Genomic DNA, 17982 nt, shown 5'->3' with positions numbered 1-17982 from the left:
TTTCTAATTGAAAAGGTAAAGTTAAGAGAAGATCTGATGGAGGTGCTCAGAATTATCAAGAGTTTTAATGAAGTAAATCAGGAAGAGCTATTTCCACTGTTCGGTGAGTCAATAACTAGAAGGCGCAAATTTAATCATAAGAAAGGGAGGGGGGTAGGGGAAGGTTTCTTAGGCAGAGGGTTATTGGGACATGGAATGGACTGCGAGAAACCATGGCAGAAGCAGAACACAATAGCTTTCAAAAGGAAAGTGGATAAATACTTGAAAAAGGAAAGTTAAAGATTGGGGAAAGGGCAGGGGATTGAGACGAAGAGGATAGCTCTTTAAGAAGCGGCATGCGCCAAATGGCGGCCACCTGTGCTGTACAATTCTGTGCTTCTAACTTCTGATAGCTTGGAAGGTAAAGGCAGTGCCATAAACACACTGAGCCCTATGTCTGATCAGTGCTGAGGTAGCTCATTTCATTTGGGGTGCTCCACTTGCTCTTGGTTCCCCTTGGCTGTGAGGAGAGAATTAGCCAGAGTTCGTTCTCGTAATAAAGAAAGACTTGAGAGCATAAGACATAGGAGCAGGAGTCGTCCATTGGGCCCCTTGAGCCTGCTCTGCCATTCAGTCAGATCATGGCTGATCTTCTACCTCAACTCCACTTTCCTGCACTATCCCCATATCCCTTGATTCCCTTAATATTCAAAAATCTATCGATCTCTGTCTTGAATATACTCAACGACTGAGCCTCCACAGCATTTGCATTTCTATAGCACCTTTCATGACCACTGGACATCCCAAAGTGCTTTACAGCCAATGAAGTACTTTTTGAAGTGTAGTCACTGTTGTAGTGTAGGAAACGCGGCAGCCAGTTTGTGCACAGCAAGCTCCCGCAAACAGCAAAGTGATAATGACCAGATAATCTGTTTTAGTGATGTTGATTGAGGGATAAATATTGGCCAGGACTCTGGGGAGAAATCCATCTCATGCTGGTCTTCGGCCCCATGCTGCACATGACTGCATGAACAGAAGTCCTTTGGGTGAAGGGAATTTGCATACGATTGAAGTATAATGCCGGTCTTCAAATGCCGTTTACAGTATAGCTGATCAAATACCATTCCCTTTTGCAGTTTCTTCGAAATAGTGCAGTGGGATCTTTTACATCCACCTGGGAGGGCAGACGGGGCCTCGGTTTAACGCCCCTTCCGAAAGACGGCACCTCCGACAGTGCAGCACTCCCTTAGCACTGCACTGGGAGCTTCAGCCTAGATTTTTGTGCTCAAGTCCCTGGCGTGGGCCTCGAACTCTCAACCTTCTGACTTGAGAGGCGAGAGTGCTACCCACTGAGCCACAGCTGACACATTAAAATAAGCAACAACAAAAAAACTGCAAATGCTGGAAAGCTGCAACAAGAATAGAAAATGCTGTAAAAATCACGTGTGGATATTGAGTGTGGATGGGATTGGGCTTGGCTGGGATAGTCTCACAGTTGAACAGCCCACTGAGACTCATTGTTTACACTCAGACAGGAGGATTGGATCATTGTGCAAGGTACAGAGGGCAGTTGGTACCTGTGGAACTCTACCCCCGGTATAAACTGTGCCTTTGTGAGAGGAGGGAGAAAATTAGGAAAGGGAGGAGAAAGTAAAATCTCATGCTGGTCTTCAGCCCCATGCTGCACATGACTGCATGAACAGAAGTCCTTTGGGTGAAGGGAAATTGCATATGATTGAAGTATGATGCCTGTCTTCAAGTGCCATTTACAGTGTAGCTGAACAAATACCATTCCCTTTTACAGCTACATAACCAAGCAGATCTACAGGAAGAGAAGGTTCGAATCGAAAGGCTACTGGGCGCCATCTCACACCCTGACCTCATTCAGAAGGTTTTGACCTTTGCTATGTCGGTATGTTATTTCTTGCTAGCTCATGAATGATTGTCCCAGGTTGCTTCCATTTCAGTTTCCCTGTGGTGCATTAAATTCCAAATGGCACAACGCAAAGGCCACAGGGGAAGATCTTCACTTTGCCCTGTTTGCATGTGTTTCGATCAAATAAAGCTCTCATGCTCAAGAAGCCCCCTCAGGACTTCATTGTGTAGTTCGTGGCAACTTTCCCCATGCCCTCCCACCTGAAAATAAATAGCTTCCCTCACAATTAGTACTTGCTCCATTGCACAGTGTGCCACAGTCGTGTTCTGTGGTATCTCCAGTACTTCAATCTTCATTTTAAAATGAGCAATTAAAAAAATCAGATCCACGTTTTATCTTTTGGTAGTCCAAGAATTTTTGGTTTTAAATTGAAACATTCTCGACATAGTGCCTGATTCCGTTGCTGCTGCTTTTTCTTAGGAATGGCTTTACTCTCTCAATCTAGTTCTGCAGAACCACTGCCATCAGCATAGTGAACATCCCCACTTGAACCTGTCTGTGATATGGCACAGATGCAACGTGAGAAGGACTGATACATCCAAAGAAGTGTAATTAGTGGACCATCTTTAATTCCTGTCTTTCATCTTCCCCCCCCCCCCCCCCCTTTTTCCCCACACATGGATCTCAAAGCTGCGCTCTCCTTTTATAGCGGACCTCACCGTACGAAGACTCTTCTCCAGCCTCTACCTCACCTTATTGGCAGAACCGTTACAGCAAGTTCCAAGAGAACAGGCCCATGGCACCGCAGTCAAGGAGAGACCCAGACCTGCCCTGAGTCACTCCTTCTGTGAAGAAAGCTCCTAGAACCGCAATGGTTGCAGGATGTGAAGTTGAGTTTATCAACGCTTTAGTCAAGAAGTCCTTACTAATCACCATTGGTTGCTTGTAAATAAAAGGGGTGGAAAGAACAAAACTTCCATGGGTACGTTCTCCTCTTCCCACCTCTCGAGTGCAGTGTACTACGTTTCTGAGAAAGGGGCTGACCAACTTCTAATGGCAGTGATTAGGGTGGCTGACGATTTGTTCTTTTCCCCATCCTGCCCTCTTTCCTGCTCTATGTACCTCAACCACGGGTAAGTTCCTAGCGTCTGATTGGTATGTGTCCCTGACATTGAAAACTCCAGATCAGGAGCTGGTGCTATTTTGAAGTAGTTCATGGATAATATATAATTACGTTACGTACTGATGTAACTTGACACTAGCTGTATTGTAGCTCTGAATCTTGTTACCTCATCAAAACTTGCATCCAGGAAATATTCTGTTGAATTTAACCTCGACACCGCTATCGGTCACTGGTATCTGTGCTGGATTTCTCTGACGAGCACACATACTAAGCTGTAGTGTCCCATGGAGCGTTTAATCCTACCTTTGTTGAGGGGGCGTCTTCCCAAACCCTTTTTATAAAAAAAAAAGTGAGTTTGGTTTAAAACTCTGATTTTTAGAATGTTTAGGAGTAGAAAATACCCAAATCCACCAACGCCTTCCCTCGTAATAACTGTCAGACCCATGTCTGTGCCATTTCCCCTGATGCGCACTATGCTAACTGGCTGGTCTGCTCAGGGACCTAAACCACAGGTTTTCTGTCGCTCTTTCCCTGCAGGATCTGCTCACCACCAGCTGGGAGGGCACGACATTCTCGGCCACGGTATTCTCCATGATTGGTCCGCCGAGATGAGATGATCCGCTAACGGGAGATGCGCTTATAGGGGGTGTGAGCAGACTACGCTTTGAAAAGAGTAAATCGAAGAAAAACTAGTGTTACTGGAAACTTGACTGATGCAATAACCTTTGAATTTGTGTTTTATTTTCTGGCTTAGTTACATTTATGTAAACATGCTGGGGGAAAAAACAGTACGTAGACGTTTTATCAAGCTGTATTTTGGTGGGATTTATAGTTTGTTTTCATTTACAGCTGAATGGTGCAATAAAACCTGGAGATTTAGCCCTTGTTTGCGATGTTGACTGCTAAATAGTGGGTTTTAAATTCAGGCAGATCTGTTAAATGCGGCTTCCTGCCACTGTAAAGGACCCCACTGCCCAATTGTTGGCAGTGCACAAGTAAGATCAGCTGATACCACCCTGCTGCACTAGCTTGCCCTCTCTTGCTGATGCTTCTTGCAAATGAAACTTGACTTTGTTTTTACATTCTGCATGTACAGCGACTTCATGTGTATATATCTATAATATATTAAAGTGCTTCCTGTTATTTCTTTTAACACTTTACCTGTCACTTTCCCACTACACTTTGTTCCTAATGCTCCTATTTGTTAAAACATCAGTTATCTGCCTCATAGCAATTTCTGTGGGAACTCTGCTTGTATATTAAAAATCTTGCATATAGCGCATTGTTCCTCTACATGTCGCAGATACTTCCTATAACGCTTTCCCTGTCGCACCTTGCTGATGGGGCCCCTATTGTATTTAAACAGCATATCCTCCAAACAATGTTCACTCTAATTTTTATTTTAGATGCGCGGTCCCTTTAACTGGCTGCGCAGCGCATTAAAATGTTCGCGCATGCGCGGGTTTTTCAATGTGAAGGCCAATGAGCGGCCTGCGCCAGACCTCCAGGCAGCTGCGCAGCTTAGAGGCAACTTTGCCTCCAAATATATATGAATCTTACACCTGCCTGCATTTCCTGTCAACTTGTTCCACTATAAATTCCACAGTCCACATTTATAATGCAAGCTCCCTACCTAAGCCTGGTGCACTGTGAGCCACTATAGCGCCACCACTGGTGGGAGGTTATAATAAAAGTGTGACATGTTTACGTAGCCAGTTTCCATTATAAATATGGACATAGGAGTTTACAAAGAAAAAAGAAAAATACGGACAGAATGTATGGCTTCAAAATGGGGATCGAATTATGTCTGCGCACCCTGGTTCAATTATCCCTTGCCATTCAACCCCGCTTGACCCAAGACCCGACTCAATGATGGTGGAGCCCAGCACGTGAGTGCAAAACGCAAGGCTAAAGCGTTTGCAACCATCTTCAACCAGAAGTGCCAAGTGGATGATCCATATTGGCCTACTCCCGAGGTCCCCACCATCACTGAAGCCAGTCTTCGCCAATTCGATTCACTCCACGTGATATCAAGGAACGGCTGAGCGCACTGGATAGAGCAAAGACTATGGGCCCCGGCAACATCCCGGCTATCGTGCTGAAGACTTGTGCTCCAGAACTAGCCACGCCTCTAGCCAAGCTGTTCCAGTACAGCTACAATGCTGGCATCTATCCAACAATGTGGAAAACTACCCAGGTATGTCCTGTCCACAAAAAGCAGGACAAATCCAATCCGGCCAATTATCGCCCCATCAGTCTACTCTCAATCATCGGCAAAGTGATGGAAGGTGTCATCGACAGTGCTATCAAGTGGCACTTACTCACCAATAACCTGCTCACTGATGCACTAAGACCACTCAGCTCCTGACCTCCTTACAGCCTTGGTCCAAACATGGACAAAGGAGCTGAATTCCAGAGGTGAGGTGAGAGTGACTGCCCTTGACATCAAGGCAGTATTTGACCGAGTGTGGCATCAAGGAGCCCTAGTAAAACTAAAGTCAATGGGAATCGGGGGGGGGGGGAACGCTCCACTGGCTGGAGTCATACCGAGCACAAAGGATGGTGGTTGAAGGTCAATCATCACAGCCCCAGGCCATCGCTGTCGGAGTTCCTCAGGGCAGTGTCCTAGGCCCAACCATCTTCAGCTGCTTCATCCATGACTTTCCCTCCAACATAAGGTCAGAAATGGGGATGTTCGCTGAAGAGTGTACAGTGCCATTCACAACTCCTCAGATAATGAAGCAGTCCATGCCCCCATGCAATAAGACCTGGACGACGTTCAGGCTTGGGCTGATAAGTGGCAGGTAACATTCACACCACAGAAGTGCCAGGCAATGACTATCTCCAACAAGCGAGAGTCTAACCACCACCCCTTGACATTCAACAGCATTACCATCGCCGAATCCCCCCACCATCAACATCCTGGGGGGGTCACCATTAACCAGAAACTTAACTGGACCAGCCACATAAATACTGTGGCAACAAGAACAGGTCAGAGGCTGGGTATTATGCGGCGAGTGTCTCACCTCCTGACTCCCCAAAGCCTTTCCACCATCTACAAGGCACAAGTTAGGAGTATGATGGAATACTCTCCACTTGCCTGGATGAGTGCAGCTCCAACAACACTCAAGAAGCTCGACACCATCCAGGACACAGCAGCCTGCTTGATTAGCACCCCATCCACCACCTTAAACATTCACTCCATCCACCACCGGCGTACTGTGGCTGCAGTGTGTACCCTCTACAAGATGCACTGCAGCAACTCGCCAAGGCTTCTTCGGCAGCACCTCCCAAACCCGCAACCTCTTCCACCTAGAAGGACAAGGGCAGCAAGCGCATGGGAACACCACCACCTCCAAGTTCCCCCAAGTCACACATCATCCTGACTTGGAAATATATCGCCGATCCTTCATTGTCGCTGGGTCAAAATCCTGGAACTCCCTCCCTAACAGCACTGTGGGAGCACCTTCACCACACGGACTGCAGCGGTTCAAGAAGGCGGCTCACCACCACCTTCTCGAGGGCAACTAGGGATGGGCAATAAATGCTGGCCTTGCCAGCGACGCCCACTTCCCATAAATGAATAAAAATAAAAGCCACTGGAGATCGACAATATTTGACATGACAGTTGTAGACCTGACAGCTTGGATAAGATTCCAAGCTGTAGAACTCCTTACTTACATAGAATTTACAGCAGAGAAACAGGCCATTCAGCCCAACTGGTCTATACTCCACACGAGCCTCCTCCCACCAATCTAACTCTTATCAGCAGAACTTGCTATTTCTTTCTCCCTCATGTGTTTATCTAGCTTTCCCTTAAATGCATCGATGCTATTCGCCTCAACTTTTTCTCTCCTTCCTCTTTGCATCTACAGGATTTTAAAAGCGAAGCAAGGTGTTACCTAACTTCTTGTTTTTTTTACCTGGGTGCTATCCTGTACTGTGGGCAAAGCTACTGGTTTTTTGATTTTTCATAGAATTTGTAAATGACGGTCATAATCCCACACAATAAAAATTGAATTTCAGTTGTTCAAATTGTAAAGGACCTTGCATATTACCAATGTTCTGTTTTCACAGAATAAAAAATGACTGAATTGCAGAATGCAAACCCCAAAGAATTGGTAAAAATCTGCGATATGTTTTTAAAAAATTACATTTGATTTGGTCATCTTGAACCAGTGGCCCTGTCTCTGGGCATTCGCCTGCTTTTAAACCAAATGCTGGTTTAAAAAAAAGAACTGAGCGGGAAGGTGGGAATCAATCAGGATGTGAAGGCAACTGTTCTTTTTTTCCACCCTTCCTCTCTCTCTCACTCCCTCCCCCTACCCCTCAAGAAACAAAAACTTATTGATGCACAGTTTCCCCAACTTTAATCTTTATAGCTACCAAACAGACCAACAACTTTCAGCATGTGTGTCTTGTGTTACCTGTACATTTTGAATGCTGAATATTATGAAGTAGAATCGGAAGGGAGGGCATTCTGATGCTTGGTGGTTGAATGCACTTCTTCCCTCCTTCTTGGGCAGTCCCTCGGAACCGAGGATGACTTGCTTCCACATTAAAAATGAGTTCTCAGGTGACTGATGAGTCCAATGCGGGACCTACAGTCTCTGTCACAGGTGGGGCAGACGGTGGTTGAAGGGGCGGGTGGGTGGGGTGCTTGGGTTGACGTGCGCTCCTTGCGATACTGAATGCACTGCCATTCCATGTCAGGGAGGTCCACTTAATGATCCCTGTTTTGTGCTGAGCTGATTTTAAGTGGTGGTGGGGGGGCAGCGATGGGGGAGCTGCTGTTGATCAGAGCCCCCAGAGATGGCGAAGGGGGGTGGGGGGGAGAAACCACCCATGGTACCCACTTCTCTTTCCTTTCCAGTGACCCTGACAGCTGCCCTAGTGAGTTTTGCTGTAAAGTGTGTATTACATCAGCTGAATACCATAAGAACATAAATAGGAGCAAGAGTAGGCCATACGGCCCTTTGAGCCTGCTCCACCATTCAATAAGAGCAAGGCTGATCTTCGACCTCAACTCCACCTTTGCACCCGATCCCCATATCCCTCGATTCCCCTAGAGTCCAAAAATCTATCAATCTCAGCCTTGAATATACTCAACGACTGAGCGTCCACAGCCCTCTGAGGTAGAGAATTCCAAAGACACTCAACCCTCTGAGTGAAGAAAGTCCTCCTCATCTCAGTCCTAAATGGCCGGCCCCTTATCCTGAGATTGTGACCCCTAGCCCTAGACTCTCCAGCCAGGGGAAAACAACCTCTCAGCACCTACCCTGTGAATCCCCCTCAGAATCTTATGTTTCAATGAGATCACCTTTCATTCTTTTAAACTCCAGAGAGTATCGGCCCATTCTACTCAATGTTTCCTCATAGGACACCCCTCTCACCCCAGGGATCAATCTAGTGAACCGTTGTCAGTGATGCCCCAACAGGATGGAACAACCTGCCAGCACTCGCTGTCCGGGCTCAGACATGGACCAATGATCAGTTGGATGAGGTGGCACCAGGCTGCCATTGTCTGCATGAGTCACTACCTTCAGAGAAGGAGAGGAGAAAAAAGAGAGGTGTTCAGGCCATAAATACATTGCTTGGTTTTATTTCTGTACACAGCATAGTGCTTTAGACTTCGTGGAGCTGATGCACAGCAAAGGGGGAAAAATGTAATTTTTTAAAAGTTATTTTTATTTTAACCGCAATGCTCTTGTTCTTATAGGAGGAAGTTCGTCCCCAGGACACAGTCTTTGTACTTGGTGGAGTGTCAGGTGGGAGTTTAATGGGTAGGAAAGCTGCCTGGAAATTTGTAAAAGATAACTGGGAAGAACTGTACAATCGCTACCAAGGAGGCTTTTTAATATCACGTTTAATCAAGGTAAACACAAAGAGTACTTGGCTGTGCTGCGACTTTGATTCTTTTACTGTTTCAGTTCAAGGACTCAACATTGCTTCCTTCAGCAGGCATAGTTGGCCTTTCAAACTGCTCCACAGTGATGATCCATTTCACTCTGCAGCTGAAATCGAGGACAGGCCTTGCAGGAGAGAGTGGCCGTAGAATTATGTCCTGCCACACCATAGTGTAGCACGTTGATGCAGTCATTGTGTTCTGTTCCTAACCTATTAGTTGTTAAAGTAAATAAGCTGCATTGCTCCACTTATTTCTGTTGAAAGAGTCCTACAACAAAAAAATTGGGACTCAAATGTTGATTTGAAACATAGTTCAAATGGAGATTCCTGAATTGAGTTTGCTGCAGATTATTTTAATCTCTTTACAGCTTATGTTTCCATTCGTGGTGTCGTTGAGCTGTCTGCCAAGACGTCAGATCTTGTGTTTCTTTAACTGTGCGGACACATCACGTGCCCTAGATTTCTTCTGTGATCTAATCGACTGGGAACAAGCTGCTGCCACAGAAGCTTCAGCTACAAGGAATTTAAGATGCTTTTAAAAAATATTTTCCAGGCTTTTATGTCGCAGTTTCAAGGAATATGCTTCGTTGCCTTCAACCAGAATGGCTTAATATTGCATTGCCGTCACCAACAGCCTCCAAATTAAAAAGATTCTTTTTACTCCCCATGGATGCCTGACAGACTACAGCTGTGTGCTTTCTCTGGCAGCCAGCACGTGACACATAATAGGGTCACTTTTCCCCACCGTTGGCCTTCCCCCCTCAGGACGGTGCTCACCTGGTGTGTAGTATCACAGGGGCCCATTGCTCCTTTGTGATCCTGGGCAGCAAGCCCCTCGGCAGGCTATCCAACCATGAGAGTTATCACAGCCAGGCTAAGACCTGGCTTCAAATCCTTTCCTGGCCTGAGAACCATGGAGTTAAGTTGGAGCCTTCCCCCCCCCCCCCCTGCCCCCCACTGACCCACGCCCCTCCCTCCCCCCACCCCACCACTGCCGTCCTAGCAGAGATCACCCAATTCAGTACTGATCTACAACTTAGATTTATACTGTGCCTTTTAATATAGGAAACACTCCAAAATGCTCATCCAAGCAAGCAACAGCAACTTGCATTTACATAGGATGTTTTCCTACATTAAATGTGCTAATGCACTTAATGTGGTTTAAGGGAGGGGGGAAGGGGGCTTTGTTTGAAGGATTGACCAGAGCTAGGTTAGGAGGAGGTGCCTGAAGATGGTGAGAGTTAGAAAGGTTGAAGAATTTAGTCGGGTGTAGCGCCAAGACAACTGAAGACTCTGCCACAGTAGATGGAGCACACGGATGGGGAGCTGCACAGGGGAACAGAGCACAGAGGAGGTTGCAGCGGCCCTGGAGGAGGCTACAAAGGTAGCGAGGGACAAAGGCTATGGAGGGATTTGTAGATGAAAGCAAAAATGCTGAATTTAATGCGTTGGGGAGCCAGTGGAGGTTGGCAAGGATGGGGGCGATAGTCAAGCAGCACCATCACCTCCAGGACTGCAGCAATTCAGGAAGGCGGCCCACCTTCACCCTCTCGAGACAGATGGGGATGGGCTATAAGTGCGGCCTTGCCAGCACCACCCACACTCCTGTGAAAAAAATATTTTTTAAAACACATAAATGAAAGGATAGGATGTGGGTAGTGGCATTTGAAATGTTATGTATATTGAAGCTTGGTGTTGGACAAGCAATGAGGCAACATAATGTGGCTGTAGAGTTGGGGGTCAGGATGGAGCAGTACAGCTGGGCGTCATCGGCATAGAGATGGAAGCTGACTCCATCGCTACAGAGAATATATCGTCAGTGGGCAACACACACACACAACAGGAGGAAGCCAAGGATGAGTCTAGGAGCACGCCAATAACAACCAACCTGCATTTATATAGCAATGTTAACATTGTGAAGCACCTTGGGATGTTTTTCTGAGGTGTAATCAAAGTAAGTAGACACTGAGCCAAAAAAAGAGGTTTTGGGAGGGGTAACCTAAAGCGTTGTCAAAGATAGGTTATAAGGAGGGTCTGAAAGTGTAAAGGAGGAAGAGAGGGAATTCCAGAGCATAGGTCGAGGCAACCGAAGGCATGGCCGTCAGTGGTGGGGTGTAAGTAGGGGGAGTGCTCAAGAGGCCAGAGTTGTAGGAACAGTGTGTTCTTGGGGGAAGGTCACAGGTCAAGGAGATTGAGCGCCATCAGGATTCTATGTGTCGCAGCCAGATCTGGTGATGGATAGCTAAAACCGATGTGTGCCCAATATGCTGTACCCCTTGATTTGAGGGAATGAAGATGGCAGCCATATCAGGGGGCGATTCCTAGATGGGAGACGGTCAAAGGGTTTTTTAGGGGCGAGGATATCCAAGGTGAAAATGAGGGGAATGGTTGAACGAGATTGATTGGGGCGTAACTAAATGTAAAGAAAGGTTTGCATTTATATAGCACCTTTCATGACCTCTGGACGTCCCAATGAAGTACTTTTTGAAGTGTGGTCACTGTTGCAATGTAGGAAACGTGGCAGCCAAGTTGCGCACAGCAAGCTCCCACAAACAGCAATGTGATAATGACCAGATAATCTGTATTCGTGATGTTGGTTGAGGGATAAATATTGGCCAGGACACCGGAGAGAACTCCCCTGCTCCTCTTCGAATAGTGACATGGGATCTTTTACATCCGCCTGAGAGGGCAGACAGGGCCTCAGTTTAACATCTCATCTGAAAGGCAGCACCTTTGACAGTGCAGTGCTCCCTCAGCACTGCACTGGGAGCGTCGGCCTAGATTTTGCGCTCGAGTCTCTGGAGTAGGGATTGAACTCTCAATCTTCTGACTCTGAGACGAGAGTGCTACCAACTGAGCCATGGCTGACCCTACACTAACTCCAGAACACTACCCAGAAGGATTCCCTCTAAGTTATTTCAATAGCTTTTAGGATTGTACCATTTTAATAAAAAAAAATTGCCTTTTTGTTTTATCTCCAGAATATGAAACTCAATAATCAATTTCTTGGCTGAGTACTGATTAGTATTTCTTGGATAAGATACATTACAGTTCACTCACTAACTGCTCTACTTTTACTTTCCACATTTAGCTAACGGTTGAAGGTTTTGCCGGTGACAAGATGGCAGCTGACGTTAAGGTAAAGGAAGTCTCAATTATTTGCATGTACTGTAATGTCTTTTCTCATATTGAAGGGCTCAGCTGTATATCTAAAAGAATCCTATCCTGAACTGCGATGGTTAATGTTTGCAAATTTTACACCAGATTGTCCATCGAACTCAACTTATTCAAATGTAGAACATCTTTTTTGGGAGAAGAGGAGTGAAATGGGAGCGTCCGCTGTTTACAACACACAAACATAGTTTCCTATCTTAATACATTTTTGGCTGCAGAACAGGTTGATTTCATCAGCATACCTCCCAGGTATCTCCCCTTCCTTTCAAAGCAAAACTGGACCATTACTAACTGACCTGCACAGTTTGGTAAGCTGGTTGAGAAGCTACATAATGCCAATACCTGCCAATAGCTCTCAAACACAGTGTGGTACTAGTCTTGGCTGGATCACCTAAGCCATGGGTTTTAAACTCCTGGCTCTGGGAGGAGGGGGTATCCACTGGAGCATCCAGGACACCGAAGGTCATCAGAATTCAGTAACTTTCTCTTCTCGTTGACTTACTGGCCCATTATTTCTGTTGCTGTAGACTACTAGATGTTTTCTGCAATGATGGTATGGTTTTCCTTGAGTAACTGATTAACTGTCTTTTGGAAATGAGCACAGGGAGACCCTGATAAACATGTCAATATATGCCAGGAGCTTTCCAAGAATTTGTCAATATTTACAATAGGAGGAACTCGCTGGAACCCTGTCAGTACTTGCGATGGGGGGGGGGGGGGGAAACCCTGAGACCATGTCAGTACTTGCGATGGGGGGGGGAAACCGAGACCATGTCAGTACTTGCGATTGGGGGGGGGGGGGGGGGAAACCCTGAGACCATGTCAGTATTTGCAGGTGGGAGTCCGGGAAGCCGTGTTGATGTTTGCAGGGGTTACCTGGGAATGTGTCAGTATTTGCAGCGAGTCCCAGGCTGCGTGTCAGTCGTTGCAGAGGGTACTCTACGTGGAAATCTTTTTTTTTTTAAAAACATTCACCTAAAGTGAGGTAGAAAAACGACTTGGGAGGTGTACCTGTACAGTTAAAGGGGCACTGGTGCTATCCATTAACTTGAAGGGATTGTGGAGGGTTAACTGGACGATGAGGACTCTGGCATACAGGTCTGTTGTTAAAATCTGCTCAGTCCTTTTGCTGCTCATCGTTGGTAAGTGAAGCGTTGAAGCCGCAGTTACTCTGATGCAACCATCACAACCCGTGCAGTTTGCTATCCAGATTCATGTACTGTGGGCTCTAACCAGTTGTGAAAAGGTGCTTAGAACTGCAAGGATCTCATTATCTCGTAACAGAATTAATAGTCCAAACTGAAGGGGAATTACTCTGACTGGTAAGTGATTAATGGTTCCATGAATTGCTTATTGATTTTTCCCTAGTGTTTCCCAGAGGCAGTTTGCACGAGATGTTTCACTTGCTGCTGTAAACTGTGGTTCAAAAAGGGAAATATTTAGTGTAAAATCCACTTTTTAAATGCCTCAGCAGTGGAAGTGAGTTTTATGATTTGTAAGCACCAGGTGCTGATGGTTCTGTAGGTGTGTGAGAGTGACCACATTGCAGCAACCTGCAGGCTGCATCATCTCTGACTTTCAGTAACACTCATTTCACTTTCATGTTTTAGGTTGTTTGTACGTACATTTCTCACCCGGCTGGGATCCAAAACTTTTAATCTGCTCATGAGGAAGTTTTGTTTTGGGGAGGGGGGTGGTGGAGAGGGATGAAATATTTTGCCAGATTTTGTAAGTGTCTCCTTCTCAGTACTTCAGAATGATTCTGGGCAAACTTCAGATTGTCTGGGTTCTGTTCATATTAGAACATTACTTCATAACATTAATATTTTGGGGTTTTAACAAACTTGATCTGTCTTCATCATCCACAGTCTTTTTAAGAATGTAAATGCTTAAAAATCACTTGTATATCGGATGATACATATGCAAGCGTCCTACGTGTGAATGCTGACCTCTCGTCTCAATAACTTGAAATACTTTTAGCGCTAAACATAATCTGGGGCTCTTATCTGGTTCCTGGTCCCTTTTGATATAGGCTGGGTTGGCAGCAAGAATTCCAGTTGTTTGTATCTGTAGAAGCTGACTTGCACCAGGTTTGCCATTAGACTTTCATGAAATGCTCTTCTCACTGACCACCCGAGTTCCACCCTCGACAAACTGCAACTTGTCCAGAACTCCACTGCCTGCTCCTGTTATCCTGCGCAAAGCTCTCGTTGCCCTACTGCCTCTGTACTGACCGACCTTCACTGATGGCTGCCTATCTATCCACGTGCCAATTTAAAAATCCTTGCCCCTCCCTGCCTCAAACCTCATTCAGTCCTGTGCTCCAATGTAATGCAGACTCTCTGCTCGTCTGATTCAGATTTCCATTCCCCACCACCACCCCTTCCCTTCCCTTCACTTTTTGGCTGTAGAGCCATCACCCATTTCAGCTCCTCACTACGGAAGATTTCATCTCAACCCCCTCTGCCTTGCCTTCTATCTGTCCCCTTGTTTAAAAGCCTCTTAAGAACCGACTTACCTCTTGCTTTCAGTCACTACCCTTAATCCTCCTTCCTCTATCTCTCCGTCTCTGATTATTTTCCACCTGTGTCAAGAGCATGTGGGATGTCTTGTGCTAAAGATGCTCTGTAAGTTGTTACAGCGAATTAGTGTGTCAGTGTGCTGCGTTACAATGGGGAGACACAGGTTTGTATCTGAATATTAGCCAGTAGGGGAAGCACTGAGCAGAAACTGGATGTGGCGGAGAAATTGGAGGTCAACTCGAGAAACCATATAGACCAGAAAGTCCAAGGTCCGTTTCCTGACCTGCACTGTGAACTGGCCTCCGGTGTGGCGGGTGTTGCTGTGCTACAATTTGCCTCGGCATCCCTGGGGCAGAGAGGGGAACCTGTATCGGGGGTCCTAGCTCCTAATCGCAATCCAATGATTCACCCACCCCTGAGAACGTGCATGGGTGAGGATGTAATCAGTCAACTATGATATGCTCCATGGTTGATTGGCTGCATGAGGAATGGTCACTTGGGTTCAAATGGTGGGTGCCCAGTCTTGGGGGAACTGAATGCCAGCAGGACTTGGTGCCGTTAGTACAGGAGAAAATTAGAAAATAGGGGAGGAAGGGATGAGGAGCCAAACTCTCAGATGGTTTCAGTTGCTATGTTAGGAGCTTTCCATTGTTCTATGTTTCATTTATAAATTAATTAATCGCTTAAACATTGTGATAAATTTGTCTATGCCTGAAATGCCTTATTGCTGGCATTTGAAGAGATTCCTGTTGTAGAACTGCCCATCAGAAACATCCTACATGAAGTTCTGTTCACGTTATTTAACGGGGAGCGTTCCCAGAGACCTCACTCCCCCGTTGGCGATGTCACTGCGGGCTGTAGACTGTTGCACAGAGCAAGAACCTCTCTGACCAGAAATGGTGAAGTATAACACAGGAAACTGAGGTGCAACAAGAAGTGTACAGATAACCTCATTCTTTAAAATACCTGGGATTGTCTATTGTGACAATTCACTCTTCGAGCTGAGTCTGAAATGAGTCCACACACTGATGGGATGAAAGTTTTCTCTTTGTATTGGGCCTTAAGAGTAATGAGTTTGGTCAGTGTCAATCTAGTTCCTTGTGGATGCGAGTCCACAGCAAATAAAACTAGTTGTAATTTGGCACACCAAGGGGACATGAGGATGGCTAGTGCAGAAAATTAAGGGTGCTTTTGAAGTTGGAGTTAATGCACACTAATGGTGAGAGTAGAGAGCTTTCCTGGATTTGACCCACCTTATACCTGAGCAGGGAGTGCTCGATACTGGCAATGGGTGCAGAAAGGGCTCTGTCCCCTAGCATGGACATTCCTCATCTTGACAAAGGCATTACTTCACTCAAAAAAAAAAAAAAAAAGAAAGAAAGAAAATGCAGCATCTCTTTAAAGCTGCAGGCAAAACAGAACAAAACTTTGAAGCTGAACGTTCAGTTCACAGCAACTAGAGTATGAACAAAACTGGCTTCAAAATTTCTACATACCCTTTCATAGAATCATAGAAGCTTATAGCACAGAAAGGGGGCCATGCGGCACGTCGTGCTTGTGCCAGCTCTTTGAAAGCTGTCCAAGTGAATGTCTCACCTCCTGGCTTCCCAAAGCCTTTCCACCATCTACAAGGCACAATTAAGGAGTGTGATGGAATACTCTCCACTTGCCTGGATGAGTGCAGCTCCAACAACACTCAAGAAGCTCGCCACCATCCAGGACAAAGCAGCGCGCTTGATTGACACTCCATCCACCACCTTAAACATTCACTCCCTCCACCACCGGTGTACCGTGGCTGCAGTGTGTACCATTTACAAGATGCACTGCAGCAACTGGCCAAGGCTTCTTCAACAGCACCTCCCAAACCCGTGACCTCTACCACCTAGAAGGACAAGGGCAGCAGGTGTATCGGAACACCATCACTTCCAAGTCACACACCATCCTGACTTGGAAATATATCGCCGTTCCTTCATCGTCGCTGGGTGAAAATCCTGGAACTCCCTCCCTAACGGCACTGTGGGAGCACCTTCACCACACGGACTGCAGCGGTTCAAGAAGGCAGCTCACCACCACCTTCTCGAGGGCAATTAGGAAAGGGCAATAAATGCTGGCCTTGCCAGCGACGCCCACATCCCATGAACAAATATTTAAAAATTTAGTCCCACACCCAAGCCTTTTCCCCCATAACCCTACAAATTAGCTATCTTCAAAGACATGTCCAATACATGCCCTTTGTCTCTGGAAACGATTCCATTCAACGGTCTGAGATCCCGTACAGCTCTGCCTCTCTGATGTTTAAATGGCTATTTGAATAAGTTGGTTATAATAATATCTAAGGAAAGTCAGTAACTGACCCATTTTAAAAACCAGTCCCCCCTCTTGCTGTTTATCGAGAGTGAATGAACCTCTGATGTTGCACTGACTATGCTGTCACTTTCTCCCCATATCTGCGGAGTATTTTCCAGTTCTTGAAATTCTGACTGCAGTGTTGACAGATGGTCATGAATGTTGTAAATCAAGTGACAGGATGTGTAAGTTCGTCGTATATACTGGGAGAAATCTGATTTCCATGAATGAATTTTAAATCTCAGTCCCGCTGTTTTTAGTTTAATATTATTTTGAAGGATAATGAATAGGGCCCGATCCACGTTCACTCTCAAATTAAAGAATAAAAGTGCATTCAGAGAAATGGGACATTTCTCGACCATTTGATGTTTTAAACCGCAAAACAAAAATCATGGGCTTTCTTTTAATAAGGGAGAAACCCCCGCCACTCGTAAATGTGCACTAGAATTGCACCACTTAAAAAATAAATTTTTGAAACTCATCCATAGCATAATTACGCCCTGAGGCTGTGGAATCCTCAGTCAGGATGACTTATTATGAAATAATAACCAGAGGGAATTGTTGTGTTGGAAATCCTGATTTTTTCCGAGTGCAATTAACGCCCTCCGTTGTGGTTTGCCACAGCGCTGAGTTCCTTAGCTCAGTCTTGCTGCTGTGGGGGCAATGTTGAGTGTAGGATAGGTTGACGCTTCCTTTCCCACACCACTTCAGAGAGGGGAAAGGGAAAAATAAAATCAGATGGAGAGTGATGACTATGCTCCTGTCTCTCAGTTTGCAATGGCAAAGGCTTGGGGGCAGATCAGAGTTACTTCTACTGTTTCCAGATCATTCAGAAACCAGATGAATTCCAAGCCAATCCTACTGGGTGGATGCAGGTGCTCAGTTTACATCACCTGTGGACTTCGACCCAACCTAAAACATCAGTGTAGTGTATGTAACTGTTCTACCTTTAAGAGAACTATTGTATGTAACCGTCCACCTTTAAGAGAACTATTTTAGGTGTGGCACTACTTTATCTTGGCTGCTGTATACTGTAATACCGACGGTGACCACAC

The 17982-nt window shown here is 45.8% G+C and overlaps 1 protein-coding gene across 4 annotated transcripts in view; it reads left to right on the top strand.

Annotated features, from left to right (window-relative positions):
- Positions 1–17982, top strand: part of npepps (aminopeptidase puromycin sensitive) — a 233434-nt gene that overhangs the window by 207527 nt on the left and 7925 nt on the right. For 3 of the 4 annotated variants that reach the window (XM_085966184.1, XM_085966187.1, XM_085966185.1), the window contains exons 20-22: positions 1784–1891; positions 8698–8853; positions 11977–12024. In XM_085966184.1, the coding sequence (XP_085822310.1) occupies positions 1784–1891; positions 8698–8853; positions 11977–12024 (312 nt within the window). Of the gene's footprint in view, positions 1–1783; positions 1892–3515; positions 3652–8697; positions 8854–11976; positions 12025–17982 lie in introns of those variants that run through there. The other variant, XR_015073437.1, reaches the window with a different exon arrangement.

Source organism: Somniosus microcephalus, chromosome 24 (genome assembly GCF_052327205.1).
Source record: "Somniosus microcephalus isolate GS21.2 chromosome 24, FLI_Smic_1.0, whole genome shotgun sequence".
Taxonomy (NCBI): domain Eukaryota; kingdom Metazoa; phylum Chordata; class Chondrichthyes; order Squaliformes; family Somniosidae; genus Somniosus; species Somniosus microcephalus.
This window is presented reverse-complemented; position numbering and strand designations above follow the sequence as displayed.